At 35.1% G+C, this 22,153-nt stretch overlaps 1 protein-coding gene across 1 annotated transcript; it reads right to left on the reverse strand.

Annotated features, from left to right (window-relative positions):
- Positions 1-4,297: 4,297 nt before the first annotated feature.
- On the reverse strand, positions 4,298-17,703 carry LOC306665704 (protein LEG1 homolog; the record flags this gene model as incomplete). Its single annotated transcript, XM_079147355.1, has 6 exons — positions 4,298-4,389; positions 6,405-6,643; positions 13,271-13,371; positions 14,628-14,812; positions 16,259-16,342; positions 17,403-17,703. The coding sequence occupies 6 exons, from the start codon at positions 17,701-17,703 to the stop codon at positions 4,298-4,300; spliced, it is 1,002 nt and encodes a 333-aa protein (XP_079003481.1).
- Positions 17,704-22,153: the final 4,450 nt, after the last annotated feature.

Here is a 22,153-nt window from a genome sequence, read left to right on the forward strand (position 1 = left end):
AAACAAAAAGATTTATTTGGGCTGACTAGAGTTGCAATGGGGACACACAGATTCAGACAGATTGAATGTGTGCTCCAGGGTCCAACAGATTTCAAACAAGTTTTAAAGGCCAAAAGCACACCTGGAAAGAAGTGTTATTACATCAGTTCTTTGTCGAGAATTGAGATTGGTACAGGCACAGTAGCAAGATGCCATGTAGGAAAGGGACTGAGGAACTCAAAGAATACATAACACATTTTTCTGAAATGGGGAGGGAGGAGCACAAAACATAAAGAGAGAGAGAGAGAAGGCCTGTGGAAAGGAAGGGAGGTAAGGGAGGGATGAGCCTGGAGGCTATCTGTAAGTCTGGAGTGTTCTGCCATAGATGAAACAACAGCAGTCAGCAGGTACAAACAGGAGGCAGCATGTTGTGTCTTCTGGGGTTTCAGTATGCTGGGGAAATGATGTGCAGCTTACGCTGGGTCAAAAGTTTATTTCAAAGTAGATGTGACTGAAGACCTCTCTCTCATATCCTCTTTGCCTAGTCTTTTGGGATACTTCAATCTGCATTTATCTGTTTGATTTTAGTTTTTCCACAACAGTCTTCTTTAAAACAATTTCTGGACATGTATTTAAACAAACCAAAATATTTCTTGGACCACATTGTTATCTTTCATATCTTCATACTTTTACACAAGTTAGTTGCCCTTCAGAAGTGCTATTTCCTGCCCTCGATTTCTGTCAAACATCAACTTATCCTTTCATTTATTATAAACATTTATTAAGATGGATTTTCATTTATCTGAGTCCCACTCCTGTGGAGATGGATTTTTATACTTTCGGGTACTATCATTTATATCATGTACCTGGATAAATGTGTTTGCAAATCTGTCTGCCTCATCTATGAGCAAGAAACAAATGACTGTGTCTTTAGATAATTGTGTAATGCTCAGTGTCTGGCACACTAACAGGTGCTATGTATAAACATTTACCAACTGACACAAAGAAAACCATGAAGTCCCATAAATACATTAAATATCTCAACCATCTAGATAAAACAACATATAATCATTCTTTCAGAAAAGGGAAAAAAGGTGTTTCTGGTGGTTATTGGCTCAAAAGAAGAAAAAAAATCCAGCCAGCCATTCCATGGTAGAGTTGTCTTTGAGATGCACTGGTGGGGTTTAGGTGTTTTATGTGCATGGAAGAACGCGATTTGGCTCTGTGAATCATTTGAAAAGTTCTCCTCTCTTCATGTCAAGTCCCTTAACATTCCTCAATATGCATATATGTTTTTTCTTAACTGTTAGCACATATTTCTCTAATAATCTTTCTATCCCTTCTTCTCTATCTCCTCCCTCCTTACTTCTTTTTCATCTGATTGTCTTTCAGATTTAAAATATTTCATTGTGTTCTAGTGGTTTTGTAAAATGTCTTTTTAATGTCTTTGGTAATACTTTTTCTAAATTAACATTCTAATATTTCATTTGACAGGTTTAAATGACAGCATTTAAATCCTTATTAAGTGATGATTGATAAGGATTTTTTAATTTCTCCATTCTAGTTGCTGTCCTCGTATTTTTATTAGTTGCATTAAAGATAATCTATCAGAATATATGCCATTTAAAATTTTTCTTCACGCTTGTTCTTATATACTTTTTTACAATTACATATAATTTAATATACTTAATGTTCAGCAACAGTCACCCTGTCAATTTTACCAGTAGTTTCTTGATTAAATGAGGTTGTCATGCAGTAAATCCCTCAGAAAATGCCAGTGAGAGGAGAAACTGGATGTCCTGCAGAGTGTCCCTTCCTACTGGGCACTTACCCACCCTTGGTCTGCAAAATAGTGGCCTCTAAGCACAGTTTCATAGCTGATTGATAATGTACAACAAATTCCACTGCTTTCTTTCTGATAAACAATATCTTATAAATTTAGATGTTTAACATGAGTAAGTCAGTTAATGTGTGCTATCTTCTTGTAGACGTATGACCCTACAAAGTAATATGTATTCGTAGCCTTAGATTATATTTGGGGGACAGTGATAGAAGACAAATGTAATCGCTTATCTGACAACTAATAAGCCTTCAGAGAGCCAGAGAAGAATTTAAAAAAAGAGAGAAACAGGGATGAGCTGGTGTTTCATCCCATGTATTTAAAGAATACCTGAAGGACTAAAATTATCAGGTTTGACAAGAACATTTCAGAAAAGTTGTGTGTCCTTCTCAGTGTGCCACTAAGAGGTTGCTAATGTCAAAGTGCTGTTATCAAAGACGTCAGTCTTTATCACTTGATTAGAGTGATGTTATCTTCTTATGTACTAAAATGCATCTTATTTCCTTAACAGCATGTCCTGCAAATCATACCACAACATTTCATAGCACTCTTCATCACCCTTTTTCTTAGATGGATAGCAATCTTTTTTTAACATTCTTTTATTTTGGGCACTTATGTTCTTTATATTTTGTAATTACAGATAATGGCACAACACTTAAACTTCCAAGTTTCTATTTTGTTAATAGTAGGAACATATCTTCCAAAGAAATACTACATGTGTGACCACTGGTTTAAAGGGAAATCAAATACCTAGTTTTGTTAGGTCCTGCCAACTTTGCCTGTTGAAGGGTTGAACTAATTGACATCCATATCAGAAACGTTTTATAACACCTGCTTTCCCACAGGCTCACTGATGGAATAAATACTACATGTTCTAATTTTTTTCAGTCTGTTGGATTAAAAATAGTATCTCAATGTTCTAACTTGCATGTCTATAACTGAGTTTAAATATTTTTTCGGGCTACTTCTAATATATTTTTCATATTTCTTTTATATCATTGTTATATGTTGTTTATCAATTGTCTCTTCATGTCTTTTTCCATTTTTTCTACTGTGTTTTTAATCTTTTTTACTCAAATTTTAAAAGTTTCTTCTCTATAAGAGAACTGGCTCTATATTTTTAACCTTTTTTAATTAGTTATGCATGACAATAGAATGCATATGATACATCATACATAAATGTAGTATAACTTCTCATTCCTGTGAATGCACATGATATAGAATTCCACTGATCATGTAGTCATATATGTACATAGGGTAATAATGTCTAATTTATCTTGAAGGTTGATTTTATGAATATTTTCTCCTCCAGATAAATCTCACTGTCTCTTTGCTTGCTATTTTTGTCATGACAGTTTTTCAATTGTTATGTGACGAAGTCAATTATTATTTTTTGTCTGTAGATTTTAACTTTTAGCTACAAAGGCTATACCAAAACAAATCTGAAGATTAATTTGCCCATAATTCTAGTAAATTTGTGTTGTGCTTTTGTTAGTTTGTTTTTACATTTAGATCCCTTCCTGTTTGTCTTTTTCTTCCTGGAATTTATGCTGTTGAAAGACAGTCACTAGAAACTGCCTGTCCCTTTCACTCAGGCTGTCCTTATTAGTTGCTGCCTTTAAATCCAAGGCCTGGCCCTTTGAGCTGCTCCTACTATGAAATCTGTCTCTGTAGCTGGCTCTGAAATGCCCTCATCTTCCCATGCATTTTGCTATTTTCACAATCAGTTTGGATTTAATCTTTCTGGTGGTCACTCTACCCAACTCTCAGGGTCTGTCTTATCTGGGTCTTTCCCCAAGGTTTTTGCAAACTACCTTTGATTTGTGGGATGAAGTAGAAGTCTATGGGACTAGGGTATGTATGCTTGTTGGTATTTCGCTTTTTAATCTAAGTTTTTACCACTTCGGTATGGTCAGTGTTCAAGAAATGCTGTTTTCAATAGACATTTCATAGATGCAGTTATTTTGCCCTTTTTAAGGAGATTTGGGAGGGTGTTGATTACACTGCATCCATTGTTACAGCTATCAGGAAATTCCATGCATGGTTTTCAATTCAACAAAAATGCATTTCTGGTTCTGGCTCATCATAGAGTGCTTTACTATCCCACCAATACAGCATACATATAACTCTCAGCTTGATTATTGTGACGACCTCTGTTTTTTGCACACCTCTTCCACATGTTGGGAAGTGTACTAGTCACTTTATATTCATGTTTTTATCGACTCCCAAATATAGTATTTCAGAGTAGGTTTAATGTTAATCAACATAACAAATAAGCAAACTGAAACCTTGAGAGCGCTAGAAAAACTGCCCAAGCACCTTCACCCGGCAAATGACAGAGCTCTCATGAGCTATATTCTTCCTATTGCAATTCTTGCTATTCAAATCAACTTTTCCAATTTCACTTCTCAATAGTTGGTGGATATATTTAGTCTGTGTATGTAACCCTTAGCAAAGTCTTTTTATAAAAGTTTCATATCAGCCAGAAATCACCACGTCCTGGCCAGTGCATCCTTTCCCCCTAAAGAGAGCAGTCCTGACAAACGTGACTCTGAAGTACTGATTATCAACTGTGGGTCAAAGAGGGAAACGCTATCAGTAAACTTAGGGTCAGCAAAACCTCGCAGGAAAAAAATGATGAATCAGTGTACTCTTTGCCAGTTCAGTTTTATGAGTTTCATACATTTAACTTAACTTTCAGAATTTCATTTCAAATTTTTCTGGATTTTAGTTATAAATTAACAAACTATATTCCTCCAAGTTTCATGAAATTGTGGGACACAGGATAATGCCAAAAGAGCCATAGAAGAATAACAGCCTTTTATTAATTAAATGATGATTCTTTTGGTAGCTTCATGCAATCTCCTTAGATCTTAAAATTTAGGTATTGGTGAATTTTAAAAAATAAATATTTCTTCAGCAGAAAAATCATAGTATTAATTTGATTTCAGGTAGGAATGCATGGACATTCTTAACAAGTGAGCATAAATCTAAATCACCAGAAATGGCAGGACTACATGGTTATGATCATATTTATTTGTTCAAAATTACTAATTGTCAAAAAATTATAGTGGTTGACTTTTAATTCATTGACTATTTGGGGAAGTTTTTAATTAGGTATTTCAAAAAGTTTGTCAAAAACCTCTAGAACTTGCTTCCTTGAATCTCGTGAACTCATTAAAATTTTCCATGAAGTCAAAGAAAATGAACCTGGAAGAATAACAAAATTATTATGTATGAACTCTGCAAGCTTGGTTTAGTTCCATTTGGATACACGATCAATCAAATTTCCTTCATTTTTCTTTTTACTAATTAGTAGTAATATCTTCAGTTATACTAATAGAAATAAACATGGCTTTCACCATTGCATTATAGGTAATATTATTTCGCATATCTGACCTACCAATTTTATTTCATTCTTTCTATGAATTTAGTGGTGAAATCATAAATTATACAAGAAAAATATATGTAGAATGCCACTGTCGTGTTGACAATAACTTAAAATAAAAACTAATGCTCATAGTTGCAGTACATTCCTTAAATGAAATGCTTCATATCTATTAAACATAATGAGGGGAATTGACCCGTTTTCTGGGATAAAGCTCTAAGAAAGATTTCCCATATATGGAAAGTGACCTGTTTCACTACTTGCTGTGTGAAGGAAAGCTACCTGTGACTGACAATGTCTAATTAGAGCCCTGATTCCTGAGGAAACTTCTAAGAAAAAAACTTGAATTGCATCATGACCCTACTGTCTGGATAATTTTTGTTAATCCAAGTAACACATTTGGGTTTTTTAAAAACAAAAATGTAATTTATTCATGTTTTGTTTGCTTTATTTATTTATATGCTTTCAGATTCAAACTTTTTGCTTTGAAAACACTATTATAATTATGCTTTTAGTTTGGGTCAGCGGCTTAGTACATGAATGGATAATAGGGATGAAATGATAATTTTCAAACCTGTAATTATACAGTCCTTCTGCTTTCACTCTCCTAGAGATCTCAGCATTTGAAGTAATGAGGCAAGAACTTGTTCCATGAATAAAAATATTGGATCAAAGAAACACAGAGAAGTCAAATTGCTAGTAATTTCATTAATTGTGGCAAGTTTGCTTTTGAAATTCTCTTATATTCTTTAAATTTTTAAGATCAAAGTACAAAGTTTAAAAAAAGAAAAGTTCTGATGCGCAAAATAATGAGTATATAGGGGTGTATTGAACAAAAGTGTGCTTTAGTTGATATGCAGACTACAAGTTTCAATATGGACTACAGACGGAAGGACAGGACATGAGGGTAAGGAACACTGTTATCAATGGTCATACGGTGATTATTCCTAATGAAATGTAAAATATAATCATAGGAAATCATAAATTTCTTTTTGGGGCTGGGGATAGAGCTCAATTGGTAGAGTGCTTGCCTTGCAAGCACAAGGCCCTGGGTTCAATCTCCAGCACCATTAAAAAAAAAAAAAAATTTCTTTTTGGAGTATATGTCATGATATCTATACTTCTGATTTAATTAGCTTACCAATGACTGTTCAACATTGTCTTGATTTTTGTGAAGTATTCTTTTAAAATTCTTACCTGTAAGTTTATGCACCGAGCTAAGAACATTTAGACCCATCAGCACTGTATTCTGAAGAGCAGTAAAGTCACTGATTTCAGGGTCTTCGTCTGTTTTATTGAGGATTCGTGGTGGCAGACCCTTCTGGGACTCATGTACTCTGATCAAGGTTGTAGGAATGCGGGCTACACCTATATACTCCACAGCAACAGACCAGTCTTTCTCAAATTTTACTTCTTGTTCAGAATAATAGACATATCTAAAAGACAAATGGAAAAAGTATTTATTTATGATTAATCACCTCAGAATTTCAACTTCACTTCCTTAAGAAAAGATTATCTCTTTCTACAAAATTCATGATATAGAAAATGGATTTTAATATGATGATTTTTATCCATCTTTCAGGAGATGTGAAGATGCATAGTTAAAATGTAGTCTGGGAAGAATCATTCCATTTCTTACTAATAATTTACTTTGCATTTTATATATTTAAATTAATCATATTATACTCAAAAATATTAAGATAACTATATAAAACATGTTTAAATAATATTCTCTGACAATGTAGAGAAAGATATCAAAGGTCTAAATCAAAATTATTACTGGACTGAGACATGTTATGAAACTGTTGATTTCCTTTAGTCATGAAGTCCCCAAAACATTGATCATCCTAGGATACAGGCCAGATTGTCATGTCCAATTTTCTAAGTAATTGGAATTTAAAAGTTGTGCTCTTAGAGGAAAACGTCTTCAAACCTTAAGTTTCTTGCTGATAACTACAGAAAATAGTTTTATAACTATGTAATTCACAGTTCCTGTCCCTATGAACTATTTAAATACACTGAACAACTTTTGCAAACATTTTTGTTCTCCTAAAAGGCTGTACACTCCCCATTTGGTTCACCAGGAACAATCTCTTTCACGTCTCATCACAAATAAGACTTCCTCCACAAGTATTCCAGCCCACCTAAATCAAAATCAATGACTTCCCACTCTTGCCTATCCCATGGCAACATCCACATATTTGAGGTTTTGCTTTAATATTAGATTATAATTTCCAGAAGTTAGACCATCTAATTTTATTTTGACAGCACATACACATATTTGAGGTTTTGTTTTAACATTAGATTATATTCTAATTTCCAGAAGTTAGACCATCTAATTTTATTTCGACAGCACATATGTAGGATCCACAAAATATAAGATGTTTACATTATGCTCCTAGGTAGTAAGTAAACCATAACATAACCCAGAGGACACAACCTGTCTCCTTGGGGCCCATTCTGACAGACTCTCCCTTCCCCCAGCCTGAACACTGTAGAGTAGACAGACATGGATCCTTGATGGCAAGTGTTGTGTTGGGATTCAATGCTCCATGACATGTCATGGTTGTCTATCAAAGAAAAATGAAAGGAAAAGAAAAGCCAATTCATAAGGATTTTGAGCAAGGGCCACTAAGCCCTACTAAGAGTATATTAAAGAAATTGCACCACTCAGAAGACTGAAGCAGGAGGATAGAAAGTTCAAGGCTACCATCAGCAATTTATTGATTCCCTATCTATCTACAAATAGAGGTCTGGCACGTAGCTCAATTTAGAGCATCCCTGCATTCACTCCATAGTACTGCAAAAAAAGAAAGGTAAATTGCAAAGAAGTCAGAAATGTGGGAGAGGAGAAAAGAGAATGAAGACACCAGTTCAGTACACAAAAGGTGCATGAGCAGAAATGAAATTTAATAGAAAACTTTTCAAATTCTGTGGACGAATGATTCAGTGGTCAGTTGATCTAATGAGTGAGACTGAATGTGGTTGAAACTAAATAAATAAACTTTATGGTCCTCAAATAAAAAAATATAAGTATGTGTGAACTAGCTAATCCAAGACCAGAATTTGATTGGAATTTACATAGTTTACAGAGTATTAGAATAGTATCACTTAAATAAACACCTCTTAGTATTTTGGGCTAAAGAAAGTAACTGATAAGATTCTAAGGCTGTTTACCAAAGTGTAGTAGGTTGCAACTGTGGCCCCAATTCTTCCCTACTCCCTATAACTTTATAATCCTATCTTTTGTCATGTAACTTCCAGGACCCCTTCTCCCTATATCTGGTCAGACACAGAAACACCTTTCCCTGGCTCAGTCATTTGACTTGATTTGGACAACACGGTATTAACTGACGTGATGAAGCAGAAGCTTGAAATGGATTTTCATACTTGATGTCTGTCTTGCAACTTTGCCACCATCATGGACAATGCCCAGACCCACAGGATGAAGGCGACAAGTGCATCAGGGCTGAGCTTCCCCACTCACTCCTGCTGGGGGTGGTAAGAGTCAGCCCACCTGAGAGTGAGGCCAGGAGGAACCAGCAGAGCCCCCTGCTGAACTCACACATGTGAGCAGGAAACACCATGGTATGCCACTGAGGTTGAATAGTGTGGGTCCTGCTGTCACTTTTCTTTTTCTTATTTATCCTAATGAAGCTAACAAAACACTGGGTCACATATATGAAAAATTGCAGAGCCAGGTTTTAACTTTGACAGTATGCCTTTCAAACCCACATTCTTTACTACTGTTCTCCCTGCCTCTTGTTCTGGTAATAATCAGTACTTTATACTGAACGTATCCCATGTGCAGTGGTTTGTTAAGCTTGATGCATGTGTTTCTCAATCGCCAAAATTACTCAGTGTAGCATGTACTATTACTATCGCCATTTCAAAAATGAGTAAAGTATTTATTGCTCTTTGGATACCCAGGTCAAATGGGGTCAGGGTTTAAAAATTAGATCTGTGAAAATCCAAACCAAGAGATCTTACTCTATACATTGTTACAGTATTTCAGCAACTATCAACCACTTAGAATCTACAAAACAGAGCTCACAGAACTTGACAACCAGAAGTCTCCTCAACTGGTAGAGTAACAAATGAGAGGACACCTGAACAGACATTTGGAATCTTCCGTGGTAGTCATTACTAAGAGGTTTGCCTTTTACCAGTAGGCCTTTAGACAGATTCAAACTGCCTGAAGAGCTATTATTGAAATCTCAAGTGAGGTGGATTAGTACAAAATACATACTGTAACCTGAATTAATAGTGAGACTACCTATAAATTTATCCATTATACACCTGGAGTATTCTTTTTTTCTTTTCTTTTCTTTTTTTTTTTTTTTTTTTAAGTGGTGTAGGGGATTGAACCCAGGGCCTTAGGCAAGCACTCTACCCACTGAGCTCTATCCCCAGCCCCCTGAAGTATTCTTAAATGATCCAAATTAACAACAAAAGAGAATGTTCAAATTAAAGGATTTTGAGTAAAAATGCCATTGGTAACAGTTATACGTTTGTAACCCACCAAAGCTCCCATTAAAATGACAATAGCAAGAAACATACTCAGAAAACAGGAAGAGAGTGACACAATTTGGAGCCTGCATAGAGAACTAATGCTGAGATATTCTGTACAATTCCGCCAATTTAAGATGGGGAGAAGGGAGAGGCTGGAGTCAGGGAAATGGAAAGAGCACAGGAAAGCATGCACAGAGATTGCTTCCAGCTCCAGGGGACCTGTTGCTCCTCACCCTGGAGCCAGTAGAGCAGAGGGTCCCTGCATCTGCCCTGAGTCAACTCATCATAGTGGAAGGGAGGGACATCACCTAGAAAGCAGGGGATGTGAGCAGAGTGTCCTACATACAAAGATCCCGGGTGATACACCACAAAATAGGCAGAGAGAATCTCCAGCAGCATAGCTGGAGACATCACATGATCATTGATCAGTGCCAGTAAATGGCTCTGAAACAGAGTTCTTTAAGAAGAGGCTATGGATGGGATTCTTGAAGCTTTGAGCAACTTGAGAAGACAGGTCATTGGCTTGCTGATGTGGAGTACAGTAGTGTTAAATGAATGGACTACAAAGAAATCAAACACCCTGGGCCATGATCGGCTCTAAGGGAATTAAGATGATGAGGAAAAGTACCAGTGAACAGTTTATTCCAGGCCAAAGATGTGAAAAGTGATTACAGCCAAAATAATGTGAACTCTGAGCATCAGCATGAACTACTCATCCACTCTACAGAGGGCTGGTTGAGAACGGCTTGGCATGTGCTGTGGGGATGATGTGAGTTAAACCACTAGTTCCCAGGATAATGCCCAAATATGAGGAAGATGAAATATCATAGTAAATGCACAAATAGTGCATTTAGATATTTTAGAAATATCATAGTAAATGCACAAATAGTGAATAATATCTAGTAATAGTGATGATCTCTCTGAATACAGCTGTGGTGTTCTATTTTTTTAAAGAAAGTGAATATCAAACTATTTGACTCTTTAAACCATTAGCATATAAAAAGTATATAATTACAAACTAACTTTTTTTTAAAAAATCACACCTGAGTTCAGTTGAAAATAAACAGAAAGAAGGAAAGATTTCTGCAGCAGAATCAGCAGGCCACCTCCAAGGACAGTCCTTCCTCATTCCCTGGGGGGAGGGGGCTTTGCTTACACTCACCTGTCCTCTAACCTGGCAGCTGTGACTTATCTCTTCTTAGGATTGAAAGAGTCCTCATAAAAAGAAGTGTTTCTTGGGTTTTACTTTTGCTCCATTCATTTCTACTTATTATACCTTGCAAATGTTCAAGCATATTTTTAATTCTCAATTTAGCTTTTAAGAAAAAGAGAAAACCTTAGTGGAATTGATCTGTGAATGCAGTTTGCAAAATCTGTGCATTTTAGGTTGTGCAGCATGCAGGGTAAGAAGATGGACTGGTGAATTAAGGAATTTGAATACCTGTCCTGTCATTCACTGTGAGATTTTGAGCACTGTACCAAACACTCAGGGACAGATTCGTTATCTTGTAAAAGCAATGATTTTGAAATGAGTTTTATTACGTGGGAGTATTTAGTACAGTTTTCTTTTACTTATTATTACATTAAAATGTACTTTATTCTTTTACTTAAAATTATAGCTGTTTAAAATTTTATTTACAAGGAAATTTATTGATGCCTAAGGGAAAGGGAAAGTTAAAAGACAAGAAGTTCAAGAAATAGAATGTGTTGATCAAAAACAATGTCTTTGTTGTAATCAGTGAAGATGGGATTCTGTTAATTACCCATTAAATAAATACTTTTTAAGTTATTTCCTGGTGATCAAAATAGTCATGCACAAATTTAAATCTACTCACCAAAAAGTTCATGTTATGTGATTTTGGAACAATTTTTTAAAAAAATCTGCCAATGGGGAATGAAGGGAACTGAGGGTAGAAGGGAATAGGAAAGACAGTGGAATTAATTGGACATAACTTTCTCCTCCTTGTATATGAATACACAACCAGGGTCACTCCGCATCATGTACAGCCACAAGAATAGGATCCTAATTAGAATAAGTTACACTCCATGTATGTACAATAAGTCAAAATAGACTATTCTGTCATGTACATGTAAAAAATGTGATTTTTTCCCACACATAATTCCATTGCATAAATAAGAATAAATACAAGCTACTTGAATATCTAAGTTCGTTAGGGAAAGAAAATATATCTAAAAAAAATCTTTAATCACCACGAATTTTTGTAGTTGCGTTATTTCAGTACTAGAGATCAAACTCAGGGTCTCATATATGCAGGTTCTCTACCCGTGAGCTATCTCTTCAACCCTTCACAAATTTTAAATATTCAAAATATTCATGTTTTCTATGTTCAAAGTTATATTTTTCTATTGATTTGCTTTTTGATATAAACATGAAAAATCTGTAAATGAAAACAAAAACCATAATAATCATTTACTATCAATCAAAATATCAAGGTTGACCATCAGCACTCAAGATCCACCAGGCACAGGAATAATCTCAAATGTTTCCGTCATCACCCAGAACCAACAACTGAGTCCCAGCTGCTGGGATGGATGCAACCTCAGATTATATCACAGACACTGCCAAGGGATTAAACTCCTTCATTGCCTAATCTAATACCCAGTTTTGAAACTGAATCAATAGGAAGAGAAGGAAATTCCCTATGATGGAGGCTTTTACCTTTAGTGATGGTGAGTGGAAAAAAACATGAGTGAGTGAAATATGAAGGACTCAGAAATTGCTGCCTAGGCAAGTAGATATATATATCTACTTGTTCACCACCATTGAAGCCCTTTCTTTGTTTCTGCCATATCTAGTTCTTTGCCTCATACCATACTATAGATGATAGATTTCACCCCCTAGATGGTGCCATTCACTTCCCAACTCAAGTCATTCTTACTCCTGCTAGTCTGTGTTCAGGATGTGGAGTGGCTTGACAATCTTCTAGAGTTCCATGTGTGCTAACCATGATGCCAGCAGATAGTTACTCATGTATGTTTATACCATTTATCTAGGTCCAAAGCAATAAAAATCATCCACATATTCATAATTCTGTTTTGTTTTCCACACTTAGAAAAATTCATTTCATGGATGTGATTTTAAAATACAACCTTTATTCTCATATTTTGGCCCTCATTATAAAAGACATTCTATGCTAGGTCATGCTAAAATATTTACAACTCATCACTATAATGCCAATTGTTAGATGTATTATCTAATATTAAGAATGAAAATCATCATCACTCTACAAGAAGAAAACAGTATAAATAAGACAAAATTCAGCCGGGTGCAGTGGCATAAACTCAGAATCCCAGCAGCCTGGAGGCTGAGGCAGGAGAATCACAAGTTCAAAGCCAGTCTCAGCGATTTAGTGAGGCCTTAAGCAACTCAGTGAGACTCTCTCTAAATAAAATACAAAAAAGGACTGGGGAAGTGGGTTAGTAGTTAAGAGCCCCTGGATTCAATCTTTGGTGCCAAAAAAAAAAAAAAAAAAGACAAACATCATTCAGCACAGCATATTAAAGAGAGATGACTTTGGATCCATTCTTACCTATCTTCAAATGTGTTGAGAGTGTTAGTCAAGGTGAAGATATGTGCATCCCATAAGTACTTCAGTAGGTCATCAAAGGTACTAGAAGGTGAAAGCACATACTAAAGAGGAGAAACTTGTTAGTATTTAAGCAACTCTAACAGTTCCCCTCCCTGAAGTTCAACTGGTTCAGATACATAATTGAGTGATATTCCACGTGAAATGAAAATGTTTCTAAAAATTAATATATGTAAGACCATTAGTGTCTAACCCTTGTAAAGGGCAAAAAAGATGCTTTACAGTTAGTAAAGCACCCACATCTAGAAGAAATGAACTTCAAATATCTTCAAAGAAGATATCTGAAATGTATTTCATATAGACCAGGAGTCTTTTTGTCATTTCCCCCCCACCATTATTAAAATTACCATAAAATCTTAAGAGCAAGAAGAAAAATTTTTGCTTGAAAGTTAAATTTAAATATACATAAAGCAATTAATAAGCCTTCGAAAGAACTAATAAATCTATCTTTTCATCATGGATTTTATTCCATATCTATGTTTTGCCAATGTATTTTGTTTTGATCACTGAATATTTAGTTCAGAACACCATATAACTGTTTATCTCTACCCACATGTGATCACTTTTTAGTTTAGTTGAAAGAAGATGATTGGTGTGTCATCCTTAAAGAGAAGGCAACAATAAAATACTATGTCCCTGAATGCCCCTTTCTATTCCCAAAAATCATAACCAAGGAAATATATATATACGAGAAGCCCTACTTTCTGGTAAGGCACTGGAAGTACTGTGTGGAGCAGTGGTGTACCTGTTCAGCCCATCACCACTGGACTTTCTGGTGAAACAGCCATTCAGCCACTTGCCACTAGATCTCCCTGTAACCATTTTTCAATAAACATGATATCTCATGTCCAATCTCTGGTTGTCTTCCTTGATATCTTCATAACACATTTCACTGCCATAATACAACAGGGCTATGAGAATTACAACTGATCTAAAACCAATTCTATAATCACATTCTTCCTAAAATCTCACAGTTGACTTAGAGTTCTAATTAACCATGCTAGCCCCTTCACCTGTATCAAAATATTGTTGTATGCTCACTATTTGTGGTGTCATTTGTTTGAGGTGTGAAGAATGCGTAAATTTTATGTTGGCCCTGTACTGGGACAATGTGTGCCGATGACAGGCAATGTCCTATTGCAACATATGTTATTACTATATCAAGCATTATCAATATACAGTGTCATGTTAAGAAAACTATTACACAAAGCACAAAAACCCTAGACAAAGAAGCCTGTACAACAAAAGGATTATTTTGCCATGTCTTAAAATTACAAAATACAACATTTAAAGAAAGAACCTTGTAAAAGTCACTCCACTTGTTCATTGCCTTGGGGAAGGATAAAAGGCAGCCAGACACATCATAGCAAAACCTCTTCTGATCCATAGGTGGTGGTAAAAGCCTGACTTGGTCTGATGATATCCCCAGTATGCCAGAATCAACCGCAGCAAGGAAAGGTAATACACAAAGAAAATAATTTAAATCTGTAAGAACAAAAGGCTCATTAGTATTACATGAAGCACTAGCAAATCTCAAAGCATATATTTCTAACGAGGCCCTAAGTCATTAAGGAAAAAACTCCCAGCTCCTAAAGCAATGGGTAAAATTTAAGGACTAAGAAAAATTACTGAACAAAATCCCACTAAGGATCATACATCTATATAACTTGAATATATCTTTGTTAATAATGCTCTGATCATGTATATATATTGGTTAAAGTTCTTGACCTTGTATTTTAAACTAATTTTAATGGGTTTGGTAATATGAATTTTAAAGCACTACATTTGAAAAGGAAGAAAACTATCAAACTGTCTAGAGAAAAGGTTTAAAACCTATCACTGAGGTTGTACTATGAGTTATATCTCTTCTAAAATATTCTAACAGAATTCTAACAGTAGCTTTGGTAAATAGATATTATGTTTAATTTGTAGATATGATGTCACTATGTCTTTAAAGCAAGATTTTTTTGATGAGTTTTGGCAAGAGACAATTAGAACAATAAAAATTGGACTGACAATCAAATAAGACTCTTTAAAATTCCTACCTACAGATTGCTTACTATAGCAGTAGATTTAAATGCTTTGATTTAGTTAGATTTTAGACTTGTACTGATTACCCACTGGAAATCAGTGTTAAAAAATATTTTTCATCATAGACAAGTTTGTGAATGCAGTCCTAGCATAGCAGCCTGATATTCCAAACTCCTAAGCCAATCCGAGCAAGATAAAGGTTGAATGCCAGGTCTGTGGGCATGATTATTTGTGAGTGTTTAAGATTGATTCAGTTTATGATGAAAATACATAGGAGTGCACACTATGAGTGTCACTCTGAGGAAGTGAAATTTGATGTGATCTTCATTCTAATTATTGGGAAGACTTCTAAGAAATAATTGTGTGAATTAATTTCACAACTAAAACAAAAAAAATCAAATAATTAGAAAATAATTTCTGATGATTGTAGCATTAAGTATACTACTGAAAATGTAGATTACTGATTGATAAAATGAAGTACAGTTGGCATTTACTTCTGACAAGATTATGAGTTTCAATATTATCAAATATGCTAGGAACAAAATTAAAAAGCATTATTGTCTTGGTCTCACTCTTTTCGGCCTTCCTTATTCCAAAGATTCCCTGTCACTTTTGAGACCTGACATCTAACTGCCTTTGTTGCTTACTCAGAGGCCATTGACCTTTGTAATTATTTGTTTCAATCCTTCTGTGAAAAGATAAATGTGTCCTAAAAAATTACAGGCATTGTGACTTTTAAATTCTATAACATGACACAAAGATCACTGGGTCTCTGGTGATGTACATTTGTTTTTCAAAAGGAACAAATTATTTTTGTTTTATCTCTGACCCTATAATTTTAGGTTGAATACTTTCTGAGGTGGAAGGGTAGTATTTGTTTTGTTCTCAAAGTGAACCTACCAGCCCACCAACTGTCCACAGAGATGCACAGATGATTAGATTCATAGCCACAGTCTGTCCTTCGGCTGGGATCAGCTAATCTGCCTAGAAAAGAGCAAACATGCACACTGTGTATTTGTCATCCACAGTGTAAAATGAAGTATGACCATCACTTAACTAGAAACATTTTATTTGTAGATGCACAAACATTTTTCTTATTTAATTTTCATTTTATTAAAATCATATTTGTTCAAGGTTTTAAAAGATCTAGTACTACTATGACCTTGCAATGAAGATCAGTAGCTCCTTTCTTCATCGTTCCTCATTCTAAATTCCTGACATTCATCTCTGAATTACTGGTGTTAGTATTGCTCTTTATCTTTTATTTCCCACCTTTCAATCAATTTTTTTAACCATTCTACAAATTTTGACCTTTGAATTATAGGTCCTAGATATTTTGCTTTTGTAAATATTCACAAAATATGAATTACTGCTTTCTCTACCTCCTGATAAATTTTATGGAAGCAATACTCACAAAGAGTAAAAGAGTCAATAATATTCATGGCACATACCTTCTTCGTATGCACTGGAAGGTGTCTTATTTCCAAGAGGGTGCAATCACTTTGAGAGAATGAGCCTACAGACAATGTGCATTTATGTCTTCATATCCACAATCAGGTAACCACAGCTAAAACTTGAGAAGTTCAAACTAACATGGCATTGTGTTCTGTTTTGGATGTATATTCCCTTCACTGTTACGTTCATCCCAGTGCTTAGAAAGGAATGTACCACTTAGTAGGAGTTTAGTAAATATTTGTAAAATGTTCAACAGATTAGATATAATGAGTGTTTGAGGCTGGTCATTATGCCTTATGTCTCACTGAAGTTTCTGGTAGGAACAGATAATCCATAAGGGAAGGATAATCCATAAGAGAAGAAAAATGGTTATGGGGGGGGGAAGAGGGAAGTAAAAGATCTAATTTTCAAAAACCCATATAAGATTCACAGAGTCCCATTTTTCAAATACTTCATGGATATATAGAGAGATATATAATTAGAATAAAACAGTAGTCTTTCGTATCTGAACTATATAAAAGTTTGATTTTCTAAATGTTTTGTGGTAATATTGATAGATGGAGAGAATAAAAATAGCAGTCTTCCTTACCTGAACTATATTGCCAACCATGTTGCACAGGCAATCCCCATAAAAGGTTTTGTTCATTTTCTGAAGCAAATTTTTCAAAATAAGTGGCTGTTTGGTTCAATAGAATTTTATACATCCCCAGTCTTTCTGGGAATACCCAGGGATCAATAATGTATATTCCATTCTCCACTGTATAGTCACTGAACTGACCAGGACTCTCCTTCCACAAAGGGGGATACAGATGTGAGAAATTTAAATCTCCTGCTAAAGAAAAAGAAAAGGAACCAACTAGTACACAGACCCAGGAAGGAAGGAAAGCCATGGTGCCAAAGCTAGAGACTAAGGTTGTGGCAGGACTTTTATTATGGAATGAGGAGGAAGTTACACTATTTTCTTACATCATATCTTACTACCACTTGGCATTCTTTTTTGTTCTTTTTGGATAAGGCAGAGATGTAGAGGAAATTGGTATATTATTTGACATTTAAGAGAACTGGAGTTTTGCTGTCTTTTCAGTAGGCTTGTTTTAACAGGTTGGATAAAACTGTTTGTTCACACAAAGTCTTCCAGAATTTATCACCCTACATTATGTTTATAAACTATATCACCAATGCCATTAGAATGTTTCCCTCTCGTTAACATACTTTTATATCGTTCACAGAAAATATTGAATAATTAAAAATGGAAATACTACAATTTATAATAATGTGAAAAGGTGCACTAAAATATTATGTGTGAACCAGTTATAATACAGTGTTTACTTCAAGAAAGAAGCTTAAAGTATATACAAGTAGTCCAAATACATAAAACTTGTTTATTGGTGGTTGTGGTGGGGGGAGCTGTTATTTCCCAATTTCCTTTCTGCATTCTTTTCAATAAAAGAATCTCAGAACTTTACCTGAGAACATAGTCTTATAGAATTGACTAGCACTCCAGTGAACAAACACGTAAATAAGTGCTGGTCACTGGGACATAAGCAGAACTCATGCATGAGACAGTGAAAGAAAGCTCAGAGGTAAAGTGGTTGGGTTATGAGAGCCTTAACCTAACCAGTGCATTAATCTGATGATAGGGATTAACTACGTGGTACCTGAAGGCAGGAGGGGTGTGGTTGAGGGAGGTGGGTCCTTGGGGGAACGCCTTTGGGAGAAAGATTTAGATATTTTTCTTGGTGAGCAGAGCCCTCTCTCACCTAGTGCTGTGTCCCGCATGCTTTCCTTTGCCACACACTCCTTTTCTGTTGTTCTGCCTCACCTCAGGCCACGAGGAATGTAGTTTCAGCCATCTATATGGACAGAGATCTCTGAAACTGTGAGCTCAAAATAAACTTTTCATCCTTAAAATTGTTCTTATCAGGTATTTTGATCACAGCAGTGAAAAATAAGACGCAAACAGGTGTCCGCAAATTTTGAGACACATCGGTAAGTAGAGGGTACATACCACTTTCCCTTCCCTTCTTCCATATTTTGGCTTGGATTGTGGATTATAAACCTCAATCCTGATCCATAACACAAGGCACAATTTTAAAGATTTCAGAATGAAAAAGTGGAGGTTCCCTGAGTCCCAGAGGAATGGGGAACATGAGATAGCCCTGACTACCTAGATATGAATTTTTGCCTTATTAAAAAAAAAATCTTGCTCTCATTTCAATCACAGTTTGGGTTTCATTCACACATAATCAATTTGCATCATTATAAAGCAATTCATTTGATAATCTCAATGATTAGAATAACTATATCCATATTCTTCATAACATTTCAATGGTACTGTTCATTTCTGGTATAGTTCAGACTAGATATCCCTCGACATAATTTAATTCATTATTCCTGTCATATTATTCACCCAACAGTCACTTGATCATTAATTGCTAAAATTTCCTAATATAAAAAGGAAGTGGTAGAACTTGCTATTGTGTTTTTCATTAAGAACACAAGCATTTCAGACACTTAAAATGTATGTGCTGCTGATATGTGGAAGCTAAACCACAATAAAGGGGGAGGGGAAGGCAAGATGCACAAAGGGGAATGAATGGAAGGGGGCTAAAGACTGTGGAATAAATCTAATATTGGATATTCATCTCAAAAACTATACATCTACAACTGAAATTAGTGATACTGCTGGCTCCCTCTCCCTCTAAAAGGGGCTAGAAATAATTGGGACACTTCAAGACCACAGAGTAGAGATCCTGCTGCTGAGAAGTACTCAAAACTTGGCCAAGCAATGATGGTTTTCACCACACATATTACCTAGCCCCACCAGAGCCTACACATCACTTCAACTCATACAATTGGGGATACAAAAACACCAACCAAAAACCAGGCCCCTATAAAGAACAACCATAGAGAAATTTCAGGTCACATTCCTTGTCACCTACACATATGCCACAAACAGAGAGAAATCCTAGAATAAAAAAGAACTACACACATAAGGACGAGCATATGAAAGAGGAAGGGGAGTGCATTTCAATTGATTCAAAAGTTCAGTATCTCTGAAAACATAAGGAAACAAGCAAAACAATCCCCCCCAAAATTTATAATCTCCCAATGAAAGATTCCACATATATAGAAGAGGATAAAATACCAAAGAAAGATTATAAAAAACTGATCATTAAAATGCTCAATAAACTAAAAGAAGATCTAAAGAATAAATTAGGAGGGCAAATATGGGAGATGAAAGACCATGTCAACAAAGAAATGGAAATATTGAAAAGAAACCAATCGGGAATCCTGTAAACTAAAGACACAATTAATCAAATTTAAAATTCACTTGAAAGCATCACCAACATATTAGATTACATAGAAAATAAAACTTCAGTGCTTAAAGACAGAAACTCAGGCCTTGAAGAGAGGATACATGAATTTGAGTACACAGAATACTATAAAGGGAAAGTAGAACATGATCAGAATATATGAGAACTTTGGAACAACATCAAGAGAATAAATCTAAGTATCTATGGGTTAGAAGAGAACAAGCTAAAGGCATTGGGATATTTTTAATGAGATAATCACAGAATTAAAAAATTCCCCATATCAGAAAGGAGATAGATGTCCACATAGAGGAGTCATACAGGATCTCACATAGACCTAACCAGAAGAGAATTTCTCCAAGACACATGATAACCAAAATGTCTAACGTAAAGAATACGGAGAGAATGTTAAAAGTTGCAAGAGAGAAACATCAACTCACACATAGAAGCAAATCAATAAAACTCAAGTCTGACTTCTCAACTAAGACACTAAAAACAGGAGGGCCTGGAATGAGATTCCATACAAAACAATTACCCATCAAGATTGCTAGATCTGGTAAAGTTCTCCTTCATATTTGATGGCGAAATAAAAACTTTCCATAAGTATAAACAAGAAGAATTCATAAAAACAAAGTCAACATTACAATGATTTCTCAAAAAGAAACTTCTCAGTGAGGAACCCAAAAACAAATTCCAAAACTCTCAAATAGATGAAAATCAATAAAAGACTAATCAGCTAAATGAGAATCAAGACAGAATTATACATAACAAAATATCAAAATGGCAATAAACCACAAACACATATCTATAATAATACTGAATATAAATGGTCTCAGCTCCCCAATTAAAAGTCATAGTTTAACAGAATGGATCAAAAAACTATATCCAATTATATGCAGAATGCAAGAAATTCATCTTATGGACAAAGACACTCATAGGCTGAAGGTAAAGGATGGAAAAAGAAATATTCCATGAAAACAGAATCCATATGCAAGCTTGAGTAGCTATACTTATATTGGACAAAGTTGATTTCAAGCAAAGTTAATCAAAAGAGATAAAGAAAGACCAGGCATGTGGATTACACTTGTAATTCTAGTGGCTTGGGAGGCTGAGACAGAAGGATCACGAGTTCAAAGCCAGCCTCAGCAAAAGTGAGGCACTAAAAAACTCAGTGAGACCCTGTCTTTAAATAAAATACAAAATAGGGTTAGAGATGTGGCTCAGTGGTCGAGTGCCCCTGAGTTCAATCCCTGGTACCCCCACCAAAAAAAAAAAAAAAAAAAAAAAAGAGACAGAGAGAGAAAGAGAGAAACAAAGAAGATCATTACATCCCAGTAAAGGGAGCAATTCAACAAGATATAACAATAGTAAATATGTATGCCCCAAATGTTAGTGCATTGAAAAATTTTTCAAACTATACTCCTTCACATTAAGTACCAAATAGATCCCAATACAATAATACTGGGTGACTTCAGCATATCCCTATCACTAATAGACAGTTATCACAGCATAGAATTAACAAAGGTATACCCAACCTAAATAATCAAGTGGACCTAATAGACATGTATGGAATATTTCACCTCAAAATATCTGAATTTACCTTCTTTTCAGCAGCTCGTGGAACCTTTTCAAATTAGACCATATTCTAGATCATAAAGTCTTAACAAATACAAATATATAGAGAGAAATATAATCCCATGCATCCCATTAAACCATAATGGAATAAAACTAGAACTCAACATCATAACAAAATAATAGAAACCATATAAATACATGGAGATTAAAGAATACTCTTTTCAATAAAGAATGGATGAAAGAAATCAAGAAATTTTTAGAAACAAATAGAAACAATGATACAACATACCAAAAACTCTGGGGCAATATGGAAGAAGTACTAAGAGGAAAATTCATTGCATTGAGTGCTTACATTAAAAAAAGAAGAAGCCAGAAGCAGTGGCACATACCTGTAATCCCAATGACTTTGGAGGCTGAGGCAGGAGGATCACAAGTTCAAAGCCAGCCTCAG

Source organism: Sciurus vulgaris, assembly GCF_902686455.1.
Source record: "Sciurus vulgaris genome assembly, chromosome: 7".
In the NCBI taxonomy this organism is placed as follows: Eukaryota; Metazoa; Chordata; class Mammalia; order Rodentia; family Sciuridae; genus Sciurus; species Sciurus vulgaris.